This window comes from Callorhinus ursinus, unplaced genomic scaffold (genome assembly GCF_003265705.2).
Source record: "Callorhinus ursinus isolate GAN/ISIS: 27379988/994484 unplaced genomic scaffold, GSC_fseal_2.0 scaffold1, whole genome shotgun sequence".
Lineage (NCBI taxonomy): Eukaryota > Metazoa > Chordata > Mammalia > Carnivora > Otariidae > Callorhinus > Callorhinus ursinus.
This window is the reverse complement of record NW_027397063.1, coordinates 65,500,148-65,527,616: the sequence shown is the minus strand read 5'-3', so window position 1 is coordinate 65,527,616 and position 27,469 is coordinate 65,500,148. Positions and strand designations below refer to the sequence as shown.

Genomic DNA, 27,469 nt, shown 5'->3' with positions numbered 1-27,469 from the left:
AAGCACAGTTATGGCGGTTTATAGTTGACGTTAAAGGGAAACAACGCCTTTGAATGTGCTTGCTACTTTAGCGGTTTATAACAATTTCTTTTAATCAAGGAAGTGTAACATAATGGTCAAAGTATAATAAATCTGAACAAACTCTACCAGATGCATATTTATTAGTTACAGAGGCTGTGATACTCTTTGGACTTAATCAAGTCAGATAGCACAGACCACCGTTTAGATAATAGGTATCTCTGATACCTATCCACAGAAAGAAAAGAGACACACATCCACTGAAATAGTTTGGTATGTCAGTTTAAATATGTTGATGAATTGAACTAAATTCAAACTGGATAAAAGAACTAAATGTTGACTCATTTAACAAGAAAATCCAGTGTGTGTGTGCGTGCGTGCGTGCGTGTGTGTGTGGCAGGGGGTGGCAGTGTCTGGTGGCTCATGGTTTTCTTTCTCTTCTCTCCATAGTATCATACAATGTCAGTTTCATCCTAAGGCTGGCTCCAGTCATGATTACACAATAGCTATCAGAGTGACAGAGGACAAGTGCTTCGTCTTCCACATCCAGAGGCCTGCGTCTTCCCCAGAATTTCAAGCTAGAATCCTGAGCATGTCCCTGATTGGAATAGCTCACATCATATGACAAATCCCTAGCTAATCATTGTGGCCAAGGAAATAGTTATGTCAATCGGTTTATAACATGTTTGGAACTGGGGATGGAGTCATTTCATGAGAAGGACATAGATTATGTGGAAGACAGGTAGATACTAGGAGGAAAGCTAGGGAAATGGACAAATGAATACTAAATGTTCACTACATGGACATCTGGTCTGAAAGACAATAGCAAACCCGGTGCTGTACTTTACTGAAAATCATTGTTGGTATTATTAATAACAGTTTCTGGATCACAAACTAATAGCAGCAATAACAACAAAATTCCAAGGCCAGTATGTTTCTTTTATTATTTTGTGTTTGACTTAAGATGGTTGAATGATTTCATTTTCAGTTATAAGCATTACATTAATTCCCATGCAAAAACCCAAGACTGCATATGCCGGATTTCAATTGGCCAAAATCCAACCTGTGAGTCTGGACATTCGAGATCAAATCCAAAATGTTGCTTGACCTTTCCAATAGTAGACATCATGGTCATCCTTTGAGATATCAGCAGGGCCCCTGACCTCTCAAACACCACAGTTTGCCATGAGTCCATACCAAAACAAGGAGCCAATGCCTTGCTGTATCTAAACCTGATAAGTGATTTCATTCATGAAGATAAGACACCTCCACACGAAGCTACCACCCATAGATATGTCCTTGTACCTGCTCTATAGAAACACCTGCTTTTGAACAGGCATGCTATCTTCTATTTGGGGATTATAAATTCTTTCTGCCAGTTTTCCCCACAACTCCCAGTAGAAGCAAAGAGACTTTACAAAAAAAGCTTACCTCTATAACCCCAAAAGCAGTACATACAAAGACACCTACTCTATCAAGTATATATTTTCTCCAGCTTTGGATGGTCACTAAGCAGGTGTAAAGCTTCACAAACTTCTCTCAGTGAGGCAGGAACCAGGAATATCAAAGAGGGCAAAACAGGACCCCACAAAGGAGAACGAAACAAATGCAAAGAATCATTCTATTGATTGAGAGAAATGGGCTAAATAAAAAACAATGATAGCATTTCAACAGTGGATGTCAATTTATATTGAAACACACACACTGGAACTCTGACAATGGCCAAGATTTCATTAGTGCAAATAACAATTATAATGGTATGTTCTTTAATAGGATTTAAATAAGGCTTCAAATAATTACACACGCTAAAACTACCATTTGGAAACCTTAATTCTGTTTGGAAAGTTGTCAAACACAGCCTCCAAACCATCCAAAGTTCTGATCTGAGGACAATTACATTCAATGAAGTTGCTCCAAAACACAACTAGTAGCATTATCACTTTCAAAGTCTACATTGTTTGGTGGAAAGAGGGAAACTACTCTGGTCACTGGTCAAAAGAAAGAAATCCAGCTAGCATACCAGGTAGTTTCCAGGTTCAGATGATTTTCAAATATCTGTAGTGATGAAAGCTCATTTAAAAAAAAAAAAAAAAGACTCCTGAAGCGTCAGAAAGAGATCTCTTGCCCTATCCTCATTAACAAATTTGCACAAAGCATGAAACAGTAAAAAGCAAGAGAATTCATGGGCATTTTCATCTATGGCTCAAGTTCTCCTTAAAAAAAAAACAAAACCAAAACCAGTGTGACAATACCGACAAAAAGTAAACAACAAAATCAGAGGCAGAATATGAAATAGTAATATACTGTTTCAGAGCCTGCACTGTCCTGCAGAACCAGGAAACTTAAAATGTGTTCTTAACAGATCCAATCTAGGCTGGATATGTAAAAAACGGAAAGTCGGCATCACAAACCACACAGCACATTATGAGAGTTTTAGAACCAGGAAAAAGAAAAAAGGCAGCAAAATGCTCAGAAAAATTTATCATCGATTCTGAAATGGGGCCTCGTGACATCATCAGGGTTAATAAAGACAGAGATGGACTTCCCCGGGTTCTCAGTCACTAGCTGTTGCAGTTTTTTGGCCAAACGGTCATCGGGCTGGTTGGGGTCCCCTCCGTCAGACTGCGGGGAGGGGATGCTAGTGGTGCTCCCTCGCCTCTGGAGCTCCAGAGTCAGCCGGTTGGCTGCCTTGACGTGCTCGATGGCGGTGCGCAAGTGCTCGGCTGGGTCTGAGCGGACGGAGGAGAGCTTCCGCGCGTGAAGCATGACGGTCTCCTCTGACAGGTGCTCCAGCATGTTGCACTGAGGGATGAAATAATTGGGGCACATCTTGTTGACCAGACAGTGTTGGAGGTCATCAATGAGGCCCAGCAAAAAGTGGGCTGCATAGTCTTCTTGGGCCAAGTAGTTGGCAGGAAGTCTGTCACAGGCCCAGAGCATCATGCTCCGCAGGTGATAGGGGCTGATAGCCTTGGGCCGGGACAGGAGTTTAATGATGATGGCTTTGCACGCCTGGTAGGCCTGCATGAGGCTACTGGAGATGCACTTCTTCAGCTGCACCTCGCTCCTGGCGAAGGACAGCCGCCATTCATTGTCCTTCTTGCCCTTGTAGGAGCAAGCAGGCACCAAGTAAAATCCACTGATGACCTCTTCCTCGGTGATCTTCCCATCCCAAAAGTGGTTCTCCATGAGCCAGCTCTGGGCCACTGCAGGCCAGCCTTTGAAAGATACCACGGGGACAATATCATACAACATGCGACTGCTCCCCACACCCAGGATGATGGAGATTATGGTCCCGTTCTTTTCTACCTTTTCCACCTTCGGCATCCCTCGCTGGGGTTTCTTCTGGATCTCGGACAGGACAATGCTGATGGAGTCATGGAACCAGTCGGCCACTTTGGTTGGGGAGAAGAAGTAGTTGGTGGCACCATTGATGTGATCCACAATGGTGCAGCAGTCTTTCCACTTACTGATTGTCCCCTCATCAAAGAGCCGGAGGCTCAGCCAGGAGTGGCACAGGGCTGAGTGGCGCATATCGAGTGTCACAGGCTGATTACGGTCATGCAGCTTAAGGGCTGGCACCAGAAGAGTGAAGTCCATATCATAGTCTGTCCCCCGGGCATAGACATTAAGCTCATCTAAGTCCAGGTCCACCACACCTTCCCGGACTCCCCCAGAGAGCAACAGGTACTCATTGGCCACTGGAAGTTTTTGGTCCAGCTTTTGCACCATTCCTAGAAACAGAAAAGAGAAAACACTATTACAAGAAACACAGACAGCAGAGTCCTTTGCATCAGAATTGAACATGTTGAGTTTCTCAGACCCACTATTCATTAGAAGTACAAAATCAGACTTTAGGCTGCTACACGGGCCTAGTCAGCAGTATACTTTGTTCTTTCTCATCGGTGATAGAATACAGCCTTTACCAAGTGGGAGAATTATGACAGATTTTCTCTTGTGGCAAGAGCAGTATCTTTTTTAATCATAAACCGGGGCTCTTCTTCCCCCGGTCATCACCTTGGTTAGTGGCATTGCCATCCACTAGGTCATTCAAGCTGAACACCTCAGTAAGCTTCAAGTTTTGTTGGCTTCTACAGCCAAATGTTATCTATATAACCCCTGTGACATTTCTCACTCCTTCCCTGTTCTCCATCTCTGCTGCCATCATATAAAGCCAGGCTCTTTTATCTCTTGCCCAAACAGCCTCCCACCCCTAGGCTCTTCCTGTTTAAACCTTCCTCTATCCTGGCGATTCTCAGTGTGGGCTGTGGACACTGAATGTGGGGCACTGTCAGGGGGTGGTGAGGTCACAACTCTTTCCATAATAACACTAACACGTTATTAGCCTTGTTTACTGTGTTGAAACTTGAACTGACTTGATGGGATAAAAGCAAATGGCGGGTCAAAGTGCTAGGCATTCGTGAAGATAGTGGCACCAAACTTACAATGGCAGTCATTGGACTCTTTATTGATGACATGCACTAGCATTAAAAAAAAAAGTTCAGTTGCACTGAAGAAAATCCCTAATGGAAAAGAAAAATGGGTTAATTTTTCTTAAATCCCAACTCTAGAGCAACCTTTCTAGTGTTCTGTGCAACAAAATGGCAAGTGACCATAGAGCACTTCTGCCTCATACTGAAATACAAAAGCTGTCTTCAAGAAAGCGCCCGTGTTGGAGTTGTGAGCTAAGTTAGTGGCTTTGTTCATGGAAGACCATTTTTGCTTTAAAGAACAACTGATCAATTATGGGCATTCAGACTTGGGTATCTGCTAGACATTTTCATTAAAAAATGAACAAAGTTAGCCTGTCTTTGCAAAAACAACTAAAATATTTATTGATAATGAAAAAAACTGGAGCTTTCCAAAAAAATGCTAAATTTTAGAAAACTCATCTCTTGTACCATGAGCTTAATATCTTCCCAAATGGTATGTGTTCTGGTAAGATTGGTGGTGACATAAAAAGTGTGATTTTTGGACGCTAACATGAGCTCTTTAAGAGCACGGACCACGTCTCAAATCTGTATTAGGCAGGCATTAGGCTCTGCACCCAGCAGGTGCACAACTGGAGCTAAGACTGGATGGCAAAGGAACAAACAGAAGGAATTAATGGGACTTAACCATGAAGAGCTTAAATAATTATGGACTAAATGGAAATGACTGCTCCATTGACATACAAATGTCCCCTCCCTGCCAGCATCACTCTCTGTGGCGTATTTAATCTTTTCCCCAAAGATCGCAAAGAACTATCGCAAACTACAATTCCCTTATTCACCGCAATTACTTTTAATCAACATAAGCTTATTATTCATAGGATAACTCCAATACAAATAAATAAGTCTTGTGTATGTGTTTATGCTACCATTTTATTTCAGAATTTAATACTCAAATGAAATAAAAATGTGCTCTTTTCATTCTTTAAAATCCTATTTTCCAAGCCATCTTAACCATGAAAAATTCTTATTTAGTACCATTTCCTTACATATAGCTAGAAATATAGCAAACTATCACTTTTGTTTTAAAGCAATCAAAAACTATCCAACTTTAAAGAATCCACAATTAGTCAGAAAGAGAATCCAGTGTACCTGACTTCTGAGGCTGTTTTTTACATGCCTTGTGCTATGCCACCCAGAACCCTTCTCAATAAAGGACTTCTTGTCTCAGTGGCTGGGAATCTGTCAACGCAATCCCCTTAAGGATTGGCTGCAAAAAGTCAGCTCAACCACAGTCATGTCCTGTGTTTGGGGTGAGGGTGGGGGATACACATCGATGTGAGAATGCCCCGGTTCAGGATACTCCGAAGAATTATTCAAATCCAGAGTTCCCAGGGGGTCAGCTAAGGCTGACATTGTGGCCTGCAAAGAAACCTGACTTCTCCCTCTGCCTGATCCCGCTTTAGGTCCCTACCTTCCACAGTGGCTGATCCCAGGGGGGCGCTTAATAAATATCCTAGGGGCACCTGTGTGGCTCAGTTGGTTGAGTGTCCAACTCTTGATTTCAGCTCAGGTCATGATCTCATGGGTTGTAGGATGGAGCCCAGCATTTGGCTCTGCCCTCAGCGGGGAGTCTGTATGAGATTCTCTCTCCCTCTCTCCGCCCCCCCCACTCATGCATGTGTGTGCGCACGTGCACTCTTTCTCTCAAATAAATGTTTTTAATAAATAAATATCCTAACTCCATTCGAAGGGCTGCTTCCTGAGGAACCCAATCTAAGACCCTATATTCTAAACAAGCAAAAAAAGCCTTCACTATAAAGTCAGCATGGAAAATTTATCTTTCTTTTAAAAGTGGTTTTCAAAAACCAAATTTAGTAACCAAGGATTGAAAGTTATCATAAACACCAAAAGCAAGATTCATTTCTCAATTGTCATGTTTCAGTATTAAGCTCATCTTTACAATTGTAACAAATATTACCACTCCAAGTATTAAGATAAGATTTGCTTCTCAGAATCCAGGGTAGGTTGGGAAAATGGTTTTCACTATATTATAGGTTCATAAATAGGTAGTTCTTTCAAAGATAAATGTTTGATAATGAAATTATTTATCATTAGTTCAAATATTTTTAAATTCTAGCATTTGGTGTCATAAATACACATAGGAACCATGTTGAAAAGTGTTATGATTAATAAGTAAGATCTGAATAAATCAGAAGTGGTATTATAATTTGGATGCCATATCATCAGTATTCCCTCTTAGGCATACATGACTCAAAACTCTGTACATTCTTTTTTGCCCTAGACAGGATCAAACTGGCTCTGAGCATACCAGCAAGGACTTGTCTAGACAACCAGAATAAGTTGTGCATTAACCAGCTGGGTAGAATTTATTTACAAACATGCCACTGAATTTTGCCTTGGACTGTCAATTTTGGTTTGGATAATCACCAGGTAAGAAAAAGCTAAAACTCCCTTCTGCCCTCTACTGGATTAAAGAAGTTTTAACATGTTTTCACTTGTTAGCATATACACTAGGAACATTCCTTCCAGTAATAAAATATTCTTTTTCCTCCCAGATGCAGCTTATGCACCTAGTTAAAATGTTGCCCCTCCCTTCAGGAGACATAAAAGTATTTGGCTAAATTCTGTTATGAGGAGTTTGGTTAATTTTGGACATTTACTCCTTTAAAAGGGGCAGAGAGAAGTTTAGCAGCAAAAAAAATATTGCAGAGGCTCATTTGCTAAGCTCCTAAAAGTTAGAAAGAAAGTCCCCAAGGCCACATATTTTGGGAAGCTAGTCAGTCCCCTGTGACATCCACATTTACATTTAGCCCACCTGAGCCCATTAGTCTGCAGTTTTACCAATGATTTGGTAACACAAACTGGAGCCTGCCCAGCATTCTACTCAAATGCCCTCCTTGAAAACTTTCCTGGGCTAAGTTTAAATGAAAATGAGCTGACATCAGCTATCATGGCAGATGGGTTGCCATGCAACTAAAACACAGCCAAGGGCTGGAAGGAAAAAGGCAAAGGAGAGAAAAAAATTCAACCATATACTTGGGCCATGGGTACCAGTTCCAACAAGTGCCATCTCTAAATTTATCCAAAGATTTCTGTGTAATTACAGGTGGGTGATATCAAGTGACTGGCTGCTTAGCTATTAGCAAATTATCCAAAACCATGAATGAGAACAAAAGGAAGAATCACACATGACAATGCGCTTGTTAGCAGGAGAAATGCCTTATTCCCCAGGGTGGGTCTCTTCTTTTTCATGGAAGTATGGGCATATGTGTGCTCTTAAAAACACAAAAACTGTCTCCCAGCCTCCCTTTCTGTAACTGATTCCTTGATTTTGCTTTATTTCATAGTTTCTACTTAAGAAGACCTTAATATTACTGGTGAAACAGGTAACTAAAGAGTTAACAGGGCAGCTAAGCCAGGCTACAACTCTTTTACCCAAATCTGCTTGTTCTCAGGAATGCTGTCTGCCACCACATTTCTGTAGCCTAATATTCTTGCCTGATATTGTGATAACCAAGTGTTAATTTTGTTGTTTTGCAGAGACTCAAGATTTCATCAAAAAGCCAGCCAAGCCAATCAGGACCTCTGGCCTCCTCTTTGAGCACACGGAAATGAAATTAATACTCCCCTGCTCAGTAACTTCCTCCGTCCGATTTTGAGTCACCATAGCTTCTCTCCCCATTACCCAGTCCCTTTTCCACTTGCCTTTAGAAATCCTGGACCCTCCCCTCTGGGAGGCGGATTTAAGGCTTGCCCTCCCACCCCCTCATTTGGCTGCCTCTTGAAGAGACCCTTCTTTGTTGCACACTCTCTCTCAGTGATTGGTTTCTTGGTGCAGGGGACAGGGGAACTTGGGTTCTGTTTACACTGGAGCCTCGAGTTTAAGGAACGACTTCCACATCATCCACTTAGTCCTTTGCTGATTATCTTTAGAATATCAAGTGAAAAATGGAACTCTGTCCCTGACACCCTTATATTCTAGTGAATAAAACTTTTATCAATTTCCACTGAATTCAAATTACAAGCTGCCATCACTCAAGCACATAATGCCAGATTGTTAACACGGGCACACATGGACCAGGTGTGGTTTCCAGCCTCACAGCTTCTCTCCAGTAGGTATGTGGGGACTCAGGGAAGTAACTTAATAAATACTAAGTACATACGGGAAATTGGTGCTTGTACAGATTCCATAAAAAAGCAAAACAAAGCTGTTACCTATGCCGAGGGGAGAAAGATAGGCTAAAGAGGTAAAATGTTTATGTCTTACTACTGAAGCTACAGAAGTAGATAAATTTTGTCTCTATATCTTTGTGTATATGAAGGATTTCTATGCAGATTAAAAAAGACCTGGGAGCCTGGGTGGCTCAGTTGGTTAAGCGACTGCCTTCGGCTCAGGTCATGATCCTGGAGTCCTGGGATTTGAGTCCCGCATCGGGCTCCCTGCTCAGCGGGGAGTCTGCTTCTCCTTCTGACCCTCTTCCCTCTCGTGCTCTCTGTCTCTCATTCTCTCTCTCTCAAATAAATAAATAAAATCTTAAAAAAAAAAAAAGACCTGAGTATCTTGACAATATTCATTTCATTAAAAAATGTTATCTTTTCCACCCAAACTCATGTGGCACACTAATGACAGACAGTGCCTTATACAGCGGTGACGCTCAATAGTAGGAAGGGTACGGAATGGGATGATGCTGACAAAGTGCTTCTGCGATTCGGATACATCTCCTTGGGGAACAGTCTATTGGTTGTTAATAAATACTATAAAACCTTCCTATAAAAACTGATTTCTACTTCAAAGAAATAAATATTTTTGTCAAGCTTATTGACAACCTGAGCAGTAGGCATGGCCACCTTCTAAGAAAGGCACCAATCTATGGGATTTTTAATGACTCCCATTTGGGGAAGATTTTAGTATTTTCCTCATTTGTGGCCAGAAATCATATATGTAGAATCCCTCACCTTGCAGGTGAAAAAACTGAGGTTCAGAAAGGAGAAATAACTCACTCAAGGACACACAGCCCTAGTGACAGATTAACAGCACTGTCTTTTTCCCACAATTGTTGCAAAGGTGAGAATGGCATAAACCTATTGCTTTCCTTATGACAACAACGGAACTTGACATTAATGCAGAACGGTCTGAAAGAGAAGCAGCAGGGGGTCTCAAGGCAAAGTGTCACTTTGTGCTTTCATTGGTCAAAGCTGTGGTGTGACCTTGGACAAGCAGAACATGTCTGAGCACCCACAGTTATCATAAGGAAGAGCAGACCTTATGTCTTCTAAGAAGCTATTAGTATTACTCCAAAATAAATGGACTATAAGACACAGGAAATAGAGAAGGAAGACACCAATGGAACTTCTCAGCTTTTTCAATACCTGCTGAGTGATCATTAATATTAACAGTTAGAGCAATATATTCTTAGGGCAAAGAACCTGTTTTATTTGCCATAATTTCTGAGACAATTGCATATAATCTTATTTAAATCTTTTAGAAAACTGATTAACTCATGTATGGTAATGACCTATAATTTTTTTTTAAGATTTTGTTTATTTGAGAGAGAGAGAGAAGAAAGAGAGCAGGAATAGGGGTTGGGGGGCAGAGGTAGAGGGAGAAGCAGACTCCCCACTGAGCAGGGAGCCTGATGCAGGGCTTGATCCCAGGATGCTGAGATCATGACCTGAGCCTGAGCTGAAGGCAGCCGCTTAACTGACTGAACCACCCAGGTGCCCCTGGTAATGATCTATTGATCAAATATATATCGCCATAGGTCTGATTCAAAAGATGACTCTTCAAAGGAGTCTCCCTTGCTTGATCTCTCCTTGTTTCAATACAGATATGTGTGCGAGAGCACTGGAATAAGACAGGCTTGGGTTTAAATCTGGGTTTGTCATTAAGTAAGCCAGACAAGTTACTTAACCTTTTTGAGCTTCCAATTCTTCATATATTTAAAACAAACAAACCATAAAACCACTCTTTTGGAGTTGATATGAAATGTCTAAGCACATGGTAGATATTTCGCCCATTTTCCCCATGTGTTTTCCCCTTTCTCCACCACCTATAAAACTGGAAGAGCAAACAACACCTATTCCACAGAGTTGTTCTGAAGATTTAACTAAACCAGTCTAAAGCCTCTAGCACATGCGAGGTGTACAAAACATGTTAGATGAAGGGAAATGAATGGAGTATGCTCTCCCCTCGCTGCACTCAGGCTGCCGCTAGCCTACAGATGCTTCCTCTGATAAATGCCATCGTGTGGCATGGCGCACAGCTTGGCAAGTAGAGGGCAGGCTGGATTCCAGCCCTTTCTTGTTCCTTCTGAACGAGTGCCCTGCAGAATAAATAACCTGCACGCCCCTATGCAGGGCCTCGATCTGAATTCTTACATTAGCACTTTCTATGCCTATTGAATAGTGGGCTCTACTTCCCTCCTAAATAGGATAACAATATAAAGCATTTGACACAGTATTTGGCAAAGAAGCTCAGCAAATGGAAGATACTGTCACAGTCAATCATCCATAAGCTCCTATAGTCAGGTTTTATCACCGCAGTGGCAACACAGATCTTGGAATCAGAAGGTAACTGCTTGCTGAGTGTACCGATGGTTTCCATCAACTCCAATGCCCCAATAACCATATCTTGGGGATCATAGATTTTGCTGCACAATATAATATGAAATATTGTCAGCACATATCTATAAGATCACTTAGTAATAATTCAAAAGTCAGAGTGAAAAAAAGGCCTAATTTTTCATTATTTTCTTTTTTAAAAATTAAAGTTCTAAAAATTGGTGGGCTTTATCAAGGTCTACTAAGCTATTTTGATCACAGTGAGCATGAGTTAGGCCTGGATTCAAGTCCGATCCACCCATGACCAACATAATTAACCCACTCTGGGCCTCAGCTGGGGAATGAAGTTGGGAATGACAACTAAATTTGGTGGGGTGGTCACAGGGACAAGACAAGAAAATGCACACCAAATTACTTAGCATGTGCTCTGATACCTACTTGGCAGCCAATAAAGAGAGGGTTCTAAGCACATGCACACAACACACATTATCAATATATTTTCCCTATCTCATAAGTCTTGGCTTTTTTTTTTCTATTTAGTTCTCAAGACAGTGTAAAAACTCATGGTTTCTGCCAATCAGAACTTAATGGCAAGACCCAAAGGGGCATCTTATTAGTCCCACTTACCAGCTTCCCACAGCCACAACAGGGCACGAAAGCTACATATTGTCAATTTACAAGGAGTCTTCACTTTAGAGGGCTCATTCTTGAAAGATAAAAACAACAAGCAGTGGACAGCAAGTGTAATGCCAATATGGTATTAAATAGCTATCTAAGGATACAGAAATGTATCAATGATGACCAGATCACCTTTCTGCTGATCTGCAGAAGAAGCAATAAGCTTGTGATGATGTTCAGAATCAAGTCAGCTGTGCCCCATTCGCCTCTGCTTGTGATCCCCTCTGGGTGTGGTTTGCATTCCTTTCCCATCTGAGGATGTCTATGCTACGCAAACCATTTAACTTCTCTGAAACTGGAAAGCTGGGTTGGATTGGGGGAGACGGCTGTCTACATTTCAGAAGAGAAATAACGAAGTAAGCCAAGTTCAGGAACTGGCAGAAATGATGGAGATGAGATTCAAAACTCAGGTTTAATTTATTCATGCATGCGACACAGAGTCTTAGTGCCTCCTCTGAGCCAGAACTATGCTAGATGGTGAAGAGAAACACACAGCCTTCACTGCATAATGCTTCTCATGCAGTGAGAAAGCCAGATATAACTGTATCAGTCAGGAGAGAAGTAGTTATGTTGAGTAACAAAGCTAAAGCCTAAGTGACAGGAACAAAAGTCTTTTTTCATTTAGGCTTTGTGACCATCTGGGGTTGGCTGGGGGCTCCTCTTTTCTTAATCCAGGACCCAGGTGGATAGAGCAACCCTTATTTAGAACTTCACAGTTACTCTCCTGTAGGAAAAGAAAGCCCTAGAGAATCTCTTTTCAGCAGGTAAGTGCTCCAGCCTGGAAATGACAGATATCATTTTCATTCATAAATCACTGGCCCAAACTAGTCACATCGTCTCACCTCACCCCAGGGAAGAAAGTGCAATTCTCCCTCTGGCTGGGAAGATAGAGAGCCAGAAATATTTGATGAGCAGTGTGAAGAGCTCTCACACTAATCAAATAATCATACACTAATGAACATATAATTACAAGCTGAGATAATAACACTTAAGGAAATGAATAAAGATCCTAGCCAAAACACAGAAGAGGAAGAGGAGTGCAAATCATTTAGCCTGGAGAACAGAAAATTCAAGAAGGCCACGAGACCCACCTTCAAATATTTGATGAGTCGCCCTGGTAAAGAAATGGGCTTTATCTATGGGATTCCAGTAAGGAGAAGACAGAGAGAGAAACAGTCTCTCTCATGTGTCAGTGAAAGACCTGTCTTATCAGGTAGAATTTTCTGACAATGCTGCCAGTGGAGAGTGGGCATTTCCTGTCCCAAGAGATGATCAATCAGAATCCTGTGGGGTGGAACGGGAGACTAGAAATACAGCCATGTGATGGAGTCTGAGTATAGATGTCTTCTAAGGTGGCCACTCATCACAAAAAGCTACTACTAAAGACAGACAACTACAACACAGACTCCTAAAGCCACCTCTGGCCATGCCATGGGGGCCCAGAGACAGTGGCAGTAAGAAATCCAAGGGCGCATCATGCTGGATGCCACTCTTCTCTCTCATTGAGTTTACTCATCTGCATTTTTAACCTGCAGCCCAGCTGCGGTCACATCCTCTAAACTCCGCCAGTGTTAAAAGGGGAGTGAGCACAGTACTAACAATAATACATAATGGCAAAAGAAGCACTGACTTCATAGAGCACATTTTCAAAGTATGCATATCTCATGCCAAAGGCTCTCTGAGAAGGGCACAAACATTTATTGGCTCTACTATGCATTAAGGCACAAGTGGAATGTTTTACCTATTATCTCATCCAATGTTCTTGGCACTTTCAAGTACATAATATTGTCCCCATTTTACAGATGAGGAAATCAGGATAAATAAGTCAAATAAATTGTTCATGGTCACGATAGCTGAGCTGGGATCCAAATTTAAGTTGATTCGATACTCTTTTCACTATCCCATGCTCCTTTCTAGTATTAAGAGTGCTCTTCTAAGAGAACAAACAATTTAATATCTTCAAGCCTTTAAAATTGCCATGTACGACACTATAGGAAATAGTGGAAGCTTATTTCTCTATCTAAAAATAAAACTGATTCTATTTTGGAACAAAATGATTTCTAAAGCAGATGAATAGCTGATTTTAGCTATCCCTGAGGAATGAAGTGCATGAGCAAAATGGGTCATGGATCATAGGAAAGGCATGATTATAAATAACTAAAAAAAAAAAGCTATCTAGTGCTGTGACACATAGCTACGTGTGCATGCACGTGTATGTATTGCACACTCAACTCTTAGGCCATTTTCAGAGAGCATCCCACAAGTGTTTTCATCACAACAACATCCTTGGCATTCTTTCAGGACCCCAAGACAAACTCTGAGAATGTTCCCATCTATTTAGATGCACAGTCTAACTTATGGATTTTAATCTAACAGCGAAGCCTTCATTTTAAAGTCAAATACCCTAAATTTCTATGACTAGGTTGGGGAGCCAGATTGATGGTGGCTGAGAACGTCATGACCACAGGAAGTCAGAACCACAAAGCCATAAGTTCTTTCTGAGTTCTGAAAGCAGGAACATCTTTTTCCTCTGTGGACACAGTATCTACCGTAGTCACCTCTCTTCTCTGTGTAAAACTACGCTCAGACACACTGAGAAAGCAAGAAAGCAAGAGCGGGAAAGAAACTTGAGGAATTCTGTGCCCTGTCTAAACACAGCCCCCTCCCCCACCAAAAAAAAACAAAAACAAAAACAAAAAACCAACTGGTATCCCTGAGCTTGTATGAAGAGATATCCTGCTTGCGACCCAGCAGCCTAAGAAAATACAACACGGTGGATTAAAACTGGACTTTATGGTTGTGATACCTAGTGTTGCTACATCATCTCAAAATGATCCCAATGTATATAAAGAAGGCCCCTCTAGAGGATTTTAAAATCATCATTGGCCAGCGACGACCTCGTCTTAAAATTAGTTTACTTTTGAACATTTCAAACAAACACAATAGCAAAGATGATAAAATAACAAGTCACCATGTGGCCATCACCCGGCTTCAACAATTATGGTTGCCATTGCCGTTTCTTTTATGCCCCCAATTTTTTAATTTTTAATTTACTTATTTTTTGCTGTCATATTTTAAAGTAAATCCCGGGCATATCATCTCAGCCCTAAACACTTCACGATATATGTCTAACTGCTAAAAACCTTTTTAAAAATGCAACCACCATTCTCATATCTAAATAAAATTAATAATCATTGCTTATTATTATTATTGACTTCACTTTACGCTACCTCTCTTCCAATGTGTGTGAATATACGAATGTGTGGTGTGTGTGCGCATGCGTGCTCATGCGCACGCGGGCAGCAGACACTGCTGACGCCCTGCCCCGCTCGTACAGCTGTGTGGGGCAACTTCCTTCCTCGAGGCCGGGGATTCTGCTCCTTTGCCTGAGCGCCATCTCAACTCCAGCACCACCAGGAAGTACCTGGGACTTAATGCACAAGAATGGCCACCACTGGGGGCAGCCTTCACCCAGTGGAGGCCAGGAATCCGTGAACATGTACCAGCTTCCCCATACCTGCTGAGACAATTCTAAAATGGGTTCTACACAACTTCCAGAGGCTCTCACAAGATTACTCTGCGCATTAGCTCAGTAACAAACATTTTATTGGCTTTTCTCTCTTCTCTGTTTTAACTGCTCTATTCCCTTACCTGTGCTTCTTAGTACTACACCAAGGTAGTCTTGTTTCTGGAGCTGTGCATGCGTGCCTGCGTGTATGCGTGCCTGCGTGCGTGCCTACGTGTGTGTGAGTGCGTGTGTGCATGCCTGTGTGCGTGCATGCATGTATGCATGTATAACAGTGCTATACAGGCTCATCTCTGATAATTCTGGGTGAAATTATAACACGTCAGATATATAATTGGCCATGGGAACAGAAGCATAAGCTAATGATAGTTACTTGTTCTTTCCCACAATCAAAGTATAGATCTAGTATATGTGGCTTATAAAACTGTATCTGAGCATAATTCTCAGAGTTCATCATCTTTCTTCACTCGGCAAGCCTGTTTTCCCCTGCATTTACAGTTAGTACCTTGCCTATTCATTTACTGCTTTGTTGATATTCCAATTCTGATTTCCCAAAGGACATTCTAAAACCTCTTCTAATTCTGGAAAACTCTGGAGAGATGAAAATTTATATGTTACTTTGGAATAGGCATTTCTTCCTCAAACTACAAAGAAACAATGGGGAGTAAGGTTTGAAGAGAAAAAGCCTGGCTTCCCAGTTTACTGCAGGAACCAATCTTCAGAATGGAGCTTTGTTCAAGTGCACCAGCCTTATTCATATGTAAAAGGTCAAACCAAATTCACAAGCCAAAATAACATTTCTCTTTTAGCCTCCACCTGGGGTTATTCTGCCTCTGTTCCTTTAAACTGTATGGAAAAAATTGCGAATGACATATTTAGTCTCTCCATTCAATGACCTTTGTCCACACTTTCTTTAGTGTAGTGCTTAGACCAAATATCAATTATCTGTTGTCCTGTCAGTGTCCCTCTGTCTGATGACCGGGGTATCTCCTAACCTTACACAACAGAAGTTCAACAAATGTCAGTTGAATGAATAAAGAGATGGCAGAGCCCAAAGATGGAGTTTATAAGACTCTTCCAGGATGAAAATCGCAGGGTGATATGCTTAGACTGATAGAGCCAATTTGACATTGTCATTTCCAGACACAATGAAAGACTCCAGAGCCACTATATCTGCAAGCAAAGGAATCCTATTACATCCACAGAAGAGATGGCAGGGGGAAGCCAGGACCCTGTGAATGAGCTGACCATAAACTAACTATATGGTATCTATACAAAGGCATCTCTTATTCTCCAGGAATAATTTAAGTCTAAGACATTTTCCAAAGCACCAGTTTTTAGCCAACAATCATAGCCTGAAATTAGAAGAAAAGCTACGATGTAATTACAGTGTGATCTAAGGTCAAAGTCTAATACCTACTTTTTTAAAAAAATGATAATAGTGCATTTTTCCTTTGATGCGCAAGAACAGATCCCGTAAATAAATGGATTGTCTCACCAAGCAATTTCTAATGACTGCCAGGAGATGGCACCCACGCCCTATTCATCTACCTAGCATTTCTAGCTGGGGCCCAGGGTCTAAAAATCCTAAAACAGGCTTAGCAAGGGGCTAAGATTTGATAAGACTGTATTACAAGCAACCCCCCCCCCCGAGGAGGGGGAGGGCTGTAATTCAAGATACCACCCAGGGATTCGTAACTTTGCCTTTTTGGTTTCCCAGAGAAAATCTGTTGGTAATTCAAGAGCTCACAGGCTCCATCTAGGTTGAGCCAAGACTAAAAGATGCTTTGTCTGGACAAGTAATGTGATTGACAACTGATTCTCAAAGTATACTGAAGACCTTGCTGCAAGGTACAGGCTTGCAAGGCCCAGCTTCACTGAATAAAGCTTCAGGTGGCAGGAATAAGGAGTATAGAGAAGGTAGAGGAAATAGTCCTTGATGATATGAGGTTAAGGCACCGCTCTTTCTGAAAACGGATTCTGACTACAAATAAGTAAGTACACCAAAAGATTTTAGGAGACAAGGTTATTAATAAAAAGGAAATTGATTTTGACCTGGCTTCAATCGATAAAATCAAAACAAATACTGATTTACACTGTATGCACTGTATGAATGCATGTTTTGCAGTTCCCAAAGAATGGCCCCAGTCTTTTTCTCATTGTTCCCAGTAGTCATTCTGGGAAGAGCATCAGAGTTCTCATTGCGTAGACATGAGAACTGAGCCTCTTGGCGGCCAAGTGGCTGGGCAATATAATTGCACAAAATATCTGCATGGCTCTTTGGCCTAAATTAGAATGAAAACTAGTCCGACCACCCTCCATAATCTTCAAGAAAGGAAAGTTGGGTCATTTGGATTCCTTACCAGGTTACTAACTGGTTTGTTGCAGGGCGGGCAGGAAGTTCAAGAAAGGGCTCAAAATGTAAAGCCTGCTCTGCTAGGGGCAATCGACAGATGATATACCCAGAGGTCTTAGTTATGTCTACACCGGCTGGGTTATTGATGACATGCCCTCTTTCTTTATCTACCCCAGCAAAATAAACATAGATCATTCCTAGAAGATAACTCGGCTTTAAGTGTCAATAGTTATTAATCAATTTTCCATATGGCTTGTTGCTGTAATGCCTAATACATTAATCATGACCCCTTTACTACATTGTCTTTATCTTCATTTAAATAAATCTTACTTCAAATACGAATACCCTCAATCAAGTTTCCAAACAACCAAGTAGTAACATCCTAAAAATCTGCATTTCAAAAAATAACTCTGTTAACAAGTCTTAAAAGTTACATAAAAGCAGAATGTTCCGCACCAAAGTTCGGATTGGTACAACTACACCCATACCTATAATTTAAGGAAGGATTAGGGGATCAAATAAGTACTTCCAAGCAAAACAGACATAGAATAAAAGTACTGACAGTGTGACAGACTAATAAAAGAGCAGAATCTACTTCAGAGCCACAATTGTCTACCTGATAATTACTTTCAGCATCTGGGTAAAAACATACTTTATTGTTCGAGCTGGGAAACGTTCACATCAAAAGAAGTCAGACTTAAAAAACAACCAGCCAAAGCCCTGTGCGGAGGTTGAAATCGGCAGTTTAAAAGCATGAGTAGATCATTTGAAAGGGGGTCAAATTGTTGCAGTTTTCTAAATCCACGCCCACACAATAAAGAAGGGAAAGTCAAAGAGAAAGTCAAAAAGTGAATCTCTTAATGATGAAGTGGGAAACTGATATTTTGAGAGATGACTTTTTTCTTTACTTCTACTTGTCTTCCAACCATCAAAAAATGGGGCAAGGGTCAGTGGTGTGGGGTTGAAAAGGGTGATTCAATATTCTAGCCAGGAATTGTGGACTCACATGGTGGCTATTAAGGGCGAAATAAGAGGGCTCTTTCTTTCTTTCTTTCTTTTTTTAATTTTGTAGTGTTGAAGATTATTGTTCGGACTCTTGGGCTCCTGCGGACGAAGTTTAGGTTGTATGTGTGTACCCCACACAAAGAATGATGAATCATCGATGACTAGAACCAGATCGAACTTTCAAGGTTACATACTCCAACTGTCAGGGGACAGATCAGGTTGCTGAAGCCCAAAAGGCCAAGGTGACACAGCAGGACATCTGCCACAGGTGCTAGGAATTAATTTAAAATCTTGATCCTCAATCCAGGGCTCTCTCCACTCCATAGGTGGGTCTCTAACCAGGAGTTTGTGAAAAATATGGGTCCCCAGGCCCCACTTGGGACTGAAACATAATCTCCGAGGATACATATGTGTTTTAAACTAGCAATGTTGAAATGCTTAAAAAAAAAAAAAATTGAGACTGTCTGCTCCCTCCCTCAACTTCTAAGCAGAAGTTTAACTGCAAGGACTCAAAGGCAAAGCTTTTCAGAGGAAGGGGTTTGCTGTCCCAGTAATTCTCCAAAATCTTTAAGAGCTGAGGTTACCTATTCTTCAAATCAAGAAAGACATAATTTTGATGAAACTTTTGGAAACATGACAGTATTTGAGATTCAGGAAAGATAGGACATCTCTAATTCCTCATGTCTCGGGGATTCGTTAACATCTGCAACCCCCCACTTGTTCATTTTGCTTTGAATGAAGGAGATCTGTTTTTTTTGCTAGATTTCTTCCAGTTTCTTTTTTCACGCCCTTGATCTTTCCCCACCTATCAGATAGTGGCTGATTTTTGTCCTCTACTTCAATCTTAAATTTGGACAAAGCAATTGGGTAATCAACTGAGAATCCTTAAGGGCTCTTGGCACACGCCACTCCTCACTTGGGAGCATATAGGTGGGTCAGTGAGTATCGGCTGTGGGTCTGACTTGGCAGCCAAGCAATAAAACCTGTGGTGATGGGCACAATTATAGCTTCATCCCCGAAACCAAAGATTACACAGTTTGAATAGAAGTGTACAATTTCCAAAGCTATCAACTGACCCGAAGGCAAATTTAGACACAATGGATTAAATACAGACACTCATATTCATACAGTGTCCCTTCCAAAAATCCAGTCGGATGAGGATTTATAGTTAAGTGGGAAAAAGATTAAACGACAAGAATTCTTTTTAAGAGATGGTGCTTGCTTGAGAAAGGTCATTAAAAGACTCAAACCCAAGTAAAGGGTGAAGTTGAGATGCAGAAACCCCCTTTTTAAGGTAGTGACAAAAATGGTCTTTGTGCACAGACCCAAGTCTTATCCTGAGAGGAGCTTTCAGATCAGAAATTCCAGAATTCCAGTGGTCTGGAGAAGGCCTCCAGCAAAACCACAGGAAGTCTGCAGTGTTTCCACTAGAGGTCGGGCATTCCTAATTTTCTTTCTTTCATTCTTTTTTTTAAACAGTTATTGGACTGACTCCAACCAAAAAAGTAAGAAGAAAAAGGCCTGAAGATTGGATAGATTGGACATAATTTTTATTTTTATTTTTTTTTAATTTTTATTTTTTTTAAAGATTTTTATTTATTTGAGAGAGAGAGAATGAGAGATAGCACGAGAGCAAAGAGGGTCAGAGGGAGAAGCAGACTCCCCGCTGAGCAGGGAGCCCGATGCGGGACTCGATCCCGGGACTCCAGGATCATGACCTGAGCCGAAGGCAGTCGCTTAACCAACTGAGCCACCCAGGCGCCCTGGACATAATTTTTAATTCACACTTGATTGTACTGAGATGATTTCAAAGTGAGTCATAAATGGATTTGGGTTTCAGAACAGTACTACTCACTGAGGAATCCAAAATGCCCACATGCTGTTTGTGGCAAGCCTGTTCAAGTGGTGGGATGTCATACATCCACTAACAGAATTCCTTAGCTTTGGGATGAAAAAGGCACATGGAAAAAGAAAGATGCCTGAGATAATGTGGCTGACGTGACAGAGAGATTATGAATTTAGGATACAGAAAGCTTGAATGTGAACACTTGCTTCATGATTTATTAGCTATGTGACACTCGGGTAAGTTACTTGCCTTTCTGAAACTTTAGTTTCCTCATTTTTTTTTTTTTTTAAATGAGGATACTACCACTTCTTTCACAAGGCTATTATGAGGCTTGGTGGAGACAAAGTTTCAAAAAGCTTTCAATACGGTTTCTAGAAATTTGCAGATGTTGAGAAAATGGAATTTTCTCTTTAAAATTGCATCTGTTCACACTTCTCTGGGTCAATAAAGAACACTGGTCTTAGTTGAGCATGTGACACTTTTTAAAAAAGAAATATAACAGTATTTGTCTATTCAACTATCTCCCTCCCTCCTTGTTCTTTTCTTTTGGTTTGTTTCCCCATGCTTTGTAAGTGTCAGGTAAGGTGGGCTGAAAGAATGAAAGCTCATGACAAACTCTGGCAGCTTTGTAAGGAACAGAATACACTTTAAATGAAAAGTTACCACAATGTACTTGGTTGGTAGGATGATGGAGGAAGGGACTAGGTGGGGCGGGTGGGAGGGAAATGGAAGAGAAAAAGACAGATGTACTAATTTTTATAGTCAGTTTTAGCTTAATACCATCTTTTCTGTTCTCTGATGACTTTGATATACAAGCAGAAGGTAGTGAAATCACGGATATGGAATAGATTCTGTCTTGTTACCACAGTGGTTTTCTTTTTCTTTTTTTTAAGATTTTTTATTTATTTGACAGAAGAGTGAGGGAGCAAGCACAAGCAGGGGGGAGTGGCAGGCAGAGGGAGAAGCAGGCTCCTCGAAAGTAGGGAGTCCAATGCGTGACTCGATCCCAAGGGATCCTGGAATCATGACCTGAGCTGGAGGCAGACACTTAGGCAACTGAGCCACCTAGGTGCCCACTACAGTGGTTTTCTAACTAGCATAGAGAATCATCTGGAGAAAGTATTAAGACATAGATTGCTGGACCTTGGCCCCCAGAGTTCCTGCTTCATTGGTCTAGTCCAGGGCTCAAGAATTTGCATTTCTAAGAAGCTCCCAAGTGATTCTGAAGCTGTTGTCCAGGACCACACTTTGAGAACCAGTGGTTTACCACAGCCACAGAATTTACAATCCAACTGTGGGAAAGAGAAGGGAATCATAAGAAACCTAGGCTCTAGTTCTGGATCTTCCATTAATTCCCCAAGTGATGGGGAAGGTCATTACCTGTCACACCTTCCTTCATTTGCTCACTTGTGAAAGGAACAATGTCTGTTTACCACTGAGGCCAAATGAGGGTCAAAAAAGAAACAGGTAAATTAAAACTTTGAAAAGTTAGAAAATCCTCTGTAAGAACAAAGTATCATGACAAACAATTCCAAACAGCATAGGACAGTAAATTTGCCTTGTCAACCTGAGAACATCAGGGAACGCCCAGATTTCTGGTTGAGTGTTTCTGTGTACGTCTGTGAGGGTGTTTCTAGATGAGATTAGCATTTGAACTGGGCTCAGTAAAGTAGATTGCCTTTTCCAGTGTGGGTGGGCGTGGATCAAAAAAAAAAAAAAAAAGGTGGAGGAAGGAGGAATTTGCCCCTTTTTTCTGCCTACTGCTCAAGCTGAGGCATCTCATCGTATCTTTTCCCATCCCCAAACTAGGGTTTACATCATAGACTCCCCCTCGTTCTCAGGCCTTCAAAGCAAATTGCCAAATCACACCACCAGCTTTCTTGGGCCGCCAGCTTGTAGGCGACAAGTAGTGGGGCTTCTCAGCATCCATAACTGCATGAGCCAATTCCTCATAATAAATCTCCTTTTATATTCTATTGGTTTCTGTTTCCCTGGAAAATGCTAATACACAGCCATTACTTAAGAGGTTTTCTAAAAATGAGTGAGTGACAGTCCTAGGTTCTATTCTGGTTTGGCCTCTGACCTACTCTGGATACACACGTGACTTTTCTGGGCCACAATTTTCCAACGAGCAAAGGTTTTAAAGATGATCTCTAAGGTCTTTCAAATCTAAAAATGCACGGGTCTATGATCAGAACATGAGCAGGGACGGGGGCTCCAGGCAGGTCTCAATACAGGGACCACCAGAAGCTGGCATGGATCACCCAGCAGTAACCTGAGGGGCAAGAGCTTTGCCCACACTTCAGTATTAACCAGTCACAGAACCCAGGTGTGCCCTAGCCCTGCCAGCCCTCAGCATGAGCTCTCCAACATTCCAAAACCAGGCTCCACACTAGCTATCATTATGATACAGTAAACATCATCACTGGAGAGGTACTAAAGCCCTATACCATCCCCTCAGTTGTTCAATGCTTGAGATTCTGCTCTAAAATGTCTCGCATTGTGCCCTCCCCACACACCCCACTGGCACTGTGTGTCATCATCACTGTGCAGCCCAGGCCCTCACATCTCTCACAGGGACTACTTAATTGGATCCTACCCCCAGCACTATCAGGCAGCATAACCTGCCAAAAGGAGCTTCTTACAGGACAGCTCTAAGCATATCATTCACCTGCTCAAAATTCTTCGATGGTGCTCCCATCCCCGTCAAGGCCTCCAACATTCAGAGGCCAGCCTCTATTTCAACCTCCTCCTCCTGTTCCCTTATGTTTCTCGCGGCTCCAGCCCCAAAGTGAAACCCCCAAACCATTCCAGTCCCCCAAATATGTCCTGTGCTTTCTGGCTCCCAAGCCTTTGCTCATTCTCTTCTTTTTGCCCTCTATTTTTGCCTGGTGAAATCCTGCCAATTCTACTCCTGCTATGAGCTTTTGCCTCCTCGCCCCCCCACCCCCACAGGCATAATCTTTCCTCTCTTTGCACAGCCTTTTGATTCACCTGATATAAAATTTCATGAAATTTACGGTGTGACTGGCATTGCCACTATTTGAGTTCATTTCCATGTCTCACACAAGATCATGATGTTTTCGAGGGCAGGGATGGAGCCTTATTCACCACCTCTGTCCTTGAGTTCGCTGCAGAGGGGTGAGCTACTGAGCCCTAAGAACAGTCTGTCTGGATACAGAATGTGTCGCTGTAACATGAACTAGCCTGTACAGGAATCGCATTATGTCTGCACAATGAAAGTAGTGTTAGGTTCATATGCAATTTTCCAAGAATGTTAATATTTTGTACAACCAAGGAATAGCCACTAAACAAAACATGCTCAAACAACAGCAGAATGTAGCACCGCACAGAGAGAATGATGCTCACATTCCTCTTCACTCAGGCTGGAATGTGATCTGTAATGGAAATGCTTTTCTTTTCTATTTATGATTTCAGGACATTTTATCTTTGTCTCCAAAATTCAACAACTGTTTTTTTTTCCTAAAATGCTCTTTGTCAAGCCTTCAACCTTTTTCTGTTCAAGGTAGAGTCCTATATTGGAGTGATATTTATTTTTAAGTATTGTTATTGCTTTTGTGAATGTCCTGGTTACAAAGTCAAATAGGTTTTGAGTGACTGGCACACAAGCCCTGTCACTTTTGGAACGCAATTCGGCAGCATGCGAGGATTTTAAGGAATGCTCCTTATTCTGTAACTGCATTGTTACATAAATGTCTAGACTAGTACTCAACCAGGCACAGAAGTCAGAATGCTGTTCCTAAGAAAGGAACCATTACCAAGTCCCTCAATACAATTCCCTTGCATGTCAATTATTCGGCCAGTTCTCAAGGAACTAAAACTCAGAGAGGCAGAAATGGAACTGTTCTGCTAGACTCCAGAAGTGCCGAAGGAAATGCTCCTGGGGACGACAGAGCTGCCCCAGGCTGCCACTAGAATACAAGTGACTCAGTTTTCCTGGACAGAGAGCTGAGCGTGTCTGGAGAGTGCTAGTGCCAGAGGCCTCTGGGTTTTCGAAGAGGGAGGGGACATCTAAGGGAAAGCAGCATAGACAAGGGGAAGGGAAAAAAAGATAAAAAGAGAGGTGGGGGAGCAGGTCTCCCTTGAAGCCCTGAAGGACTCGGAGGTTGGGGGTGGTGAGCAATGTAAGGAACCCCCCTGCACCCCAAGGGCAGAACCTGGGCCTCCCATCCCTACTTCAGCCACCTTTTTCTGTTTTACATATGGGGCCTCCTCTGCCACCTCTATTTGAAGTAAGAGTACTGCAGCTTTAAAAGAGAGGGAAAGAAGGTTTGAAAATCCCTGCATCATATCCAGCTGGCTAGTCCCCAATTCTGCCTGAGACTGGCCTTTAGCAGAAAAATAAATCAGTGCTTACAAAAGATCACTCTATACCGAACGCTGTTGGGGGGGCTCCCAATTCCCTGCTCTAATCATTCTAAAGCTGTCTAAAAAAGACTTCACTTTTTGCCAACTTTACTCTTTTGCCAACTTTACTCGCTCATTTGACTATTTCTACCCCTTCACAGACCCTGCAAGGCAGGTCAGGAGCTTGCAGAAGTGCAGGCAGCATGCAGAGTGGACCCTCCAGCCCCGCAGCCAGTGCGCAGGAGAGAAGAGAAGCCGTGGATCCCCAAAGAGTTCCGAATGTGAAGCCAGACACCTGATACTCCCGAGGTGCTGATGCTCTCTAGGAGGACGTCACTTCTCCTCTCTGGTCCATGTCCTCACTACCAAGTAAGGTGGTCAGACTAGATGGTCTTTACTGTTCTTTCTGACTCCCAGGAGTCCAGGCAGAAAAAGGGTGCTGTGTTCCCGAGTGGAGGGAAAGCAGAGCTGTAGGAAGAGTGAGTTTGTAGCAAGGCAGAGAGAGCAGGTGTAAAGCACATGCCTCCTGGATCCATGCAGAGGCAAACACACAGACCCTCCAGACAGATGATTTCTCTCCAATTCATGCATAGCAAGGGACATGTGGAAAGAAAAAGGAAACGAAGACATTCTGAGTGCTGATATAACTTAGCAGAATGGAACAGAATACATCTTTAATTCCCTTGAAATAACAACTCCTAACAACCCAAAAGGTAATTTCAGACCTTTCCAAAGTCCTTTCAAAGTCTAGAGGTGAGTCTCTGTGTTGCAGGGAAAAGACAGGTGTGGAAGTTTCTTCAGAGCAGTTAGAGAGAAAATAGCAGGCGTTGGATTTACAGACAGTCTCTGGTCAATGAACGATCTGGCAACTTCTCCTTCTGGTATTGATTCTTGCCTCAGACAGACGATGAAGGCCTGCCGAAGAAAGTGTGCGGTCCCAGGGGTTGCTCAAGCTGGGCGTGAGCTCTCCTCCAGCATCCTGCCCCGGGCTTCTCAGCCGCCCCTCCTGGGGGCAGCCTAGCTGGCTTCATCTGCACACATCTGGAGGTACCAACCCCTGGGCTACCCGCATGGCACTCAGCTTCACCACCGGTTTCTTTTCCCAGAAATTGATTTAAAACAATCAGAAGGGTCTCTGACATTAGGCACCTTTCAAATAGCAACATCTGAAATAACAAACCACTTATCTGAAATCTCTGATGCTGCTGCTTTCCAGATATTGCTAATGCCACGAGCTAACCACCCCTGGCCTCCTAATAACATAACCCATTTACTGAGCATCTACTTAAGGCCAAAGGTTGTTTCTGTATTAACCTTTGTGATGCTCCCAGATAGTGTGAAGAAATGGACGCTCTGACGTTAAATAATTGCCCAAAGTTACATAGCCTATAGATCTGATCCTTGAACCCAGGTACATGACTTAAAAGACAAAATTAACTTACAGATGTCACAGGGGTTAGTGGTGATGACTCTCCACATCTGCTTTCCCCCTTCCTCCAGCTCATCCTCACAACACATCCTCTGCTACTGCCCGGGGAGAGGGCCAAGTAACTGAAGCTTTCAAACACTAAGGCGTCCAGAAATGAAAGAAACCGGGAAAGCTGGGGGCAGACAAGGAAAGTTGAACCAGGAGACAGACTTTCAGGCCAAAATTTTCTGTCTTTTCCCTCTCCTCTTGCCAGAAATTCTACCAATTTGGTTCATTTTCACAATTACAAAAAGAAAATGGAAACTTGCTTCTTGGGAGTTAAGGCTCGAATTACCATGTACCCCTTAGTATAAACGTGTTCAATCAATCAGAGTGCAACCTTCTCACTGCAATGGAGAATGGAGACCACCTGCCCTGCCCGAATGGGAGTTCTGATTCAGAGCAGAGGGAGTGATCTGTCGATTAACAAAGTACCATGGTAGGGCATCGGAGTACTGGAGGGCCCCGAGGACAGAAGTTAGAGACAGGGAGGCTGCAACAAGGGGGTGCCAGGGAGATGACTCTTGTCAATTTCCAAACTGCTCCCTTCTTTCCCTCCCCCTCCCTGCAGTACCAACTCCCACTCCCCAAACACAAGCTGGTCAGACTAGTATTACAGTTTAGCTGCAAATGGAGGTAACATGGCACTTGGGAACCTAGACGCTACTTGGGATGTTTTTACATAAAATATGTAATTTGAGGGGTGCCTGGGTGGCTCAGTAGATTAGGCATCTGCCTTCGGCTCAGATCATGATCCCAGGAACCTGGGATCAAGCCCTGCATCAGGCTCCCTGCTCAGCGGGGAGCCTGCTTCTCCCTCTCCCTCTGCTGCTCTCCCTGCTTATTCTCTCTCTCTCAAATAAATAAATAAAATCTTGAAAAAAATAAAACATGTAATTTGATTCTAAACAAATGAATACATACCCATCATATTGCTAAATGTGAGGCTACCAAGAGACATCGTTAGTAGCAAGCCAATAGATGCTAATTACACATGCCCCAAACAAGCTTGATGGTATTAATCCAAAGGAAAATAGGGAGTGGGGAATCTGCTTAAATTCTTCGTTCTTAATAGAAGCTGTTTCTAAATGTAGTTGAGAAGAACCGTGGAGAGTGGCTTCCACTGCTTCACTTTAATTATTGGTTTCTCCCCAAAATAAGACTCAATAGAAAAGGTATACAGGACCCC

General features: G+C 42.2%; 1 protein-coding gene across 4 annotated transcripts in view; it reads right to left on the bottom strand.

The window, feature by feature from the left end:
- Positions 1 to 867: 867 nt before the first annotated feature.
- Positions 868 to 27,469, bottom strand: part of MB21D2 (Mab-21 domain containing 2) — a 116,433-nt gene continuing 89,831 nt past the window's right edge. For 2 of the 4 annotated variants that reach the window (XM_025876610.2, XM_073895544.1), the window contains exon 2: positions 869 to 3,752. In XM_025876610.2, the coding sequence (XP_025732395.1) occupies positions 2,488 to 3,752 (1,265 nt within the window). In that variant the 3' untranslated portion in view covers positions 869 to 2,487. Of the gene's footprint in view, positions 3,753 to 26,254; positions 26,414 to 27,469 lie in introns of all 4 variants that reach the window. The other 2 variants (XM_073895539.1, XM_025876617.2) reach the window with 2 other exon arrangements.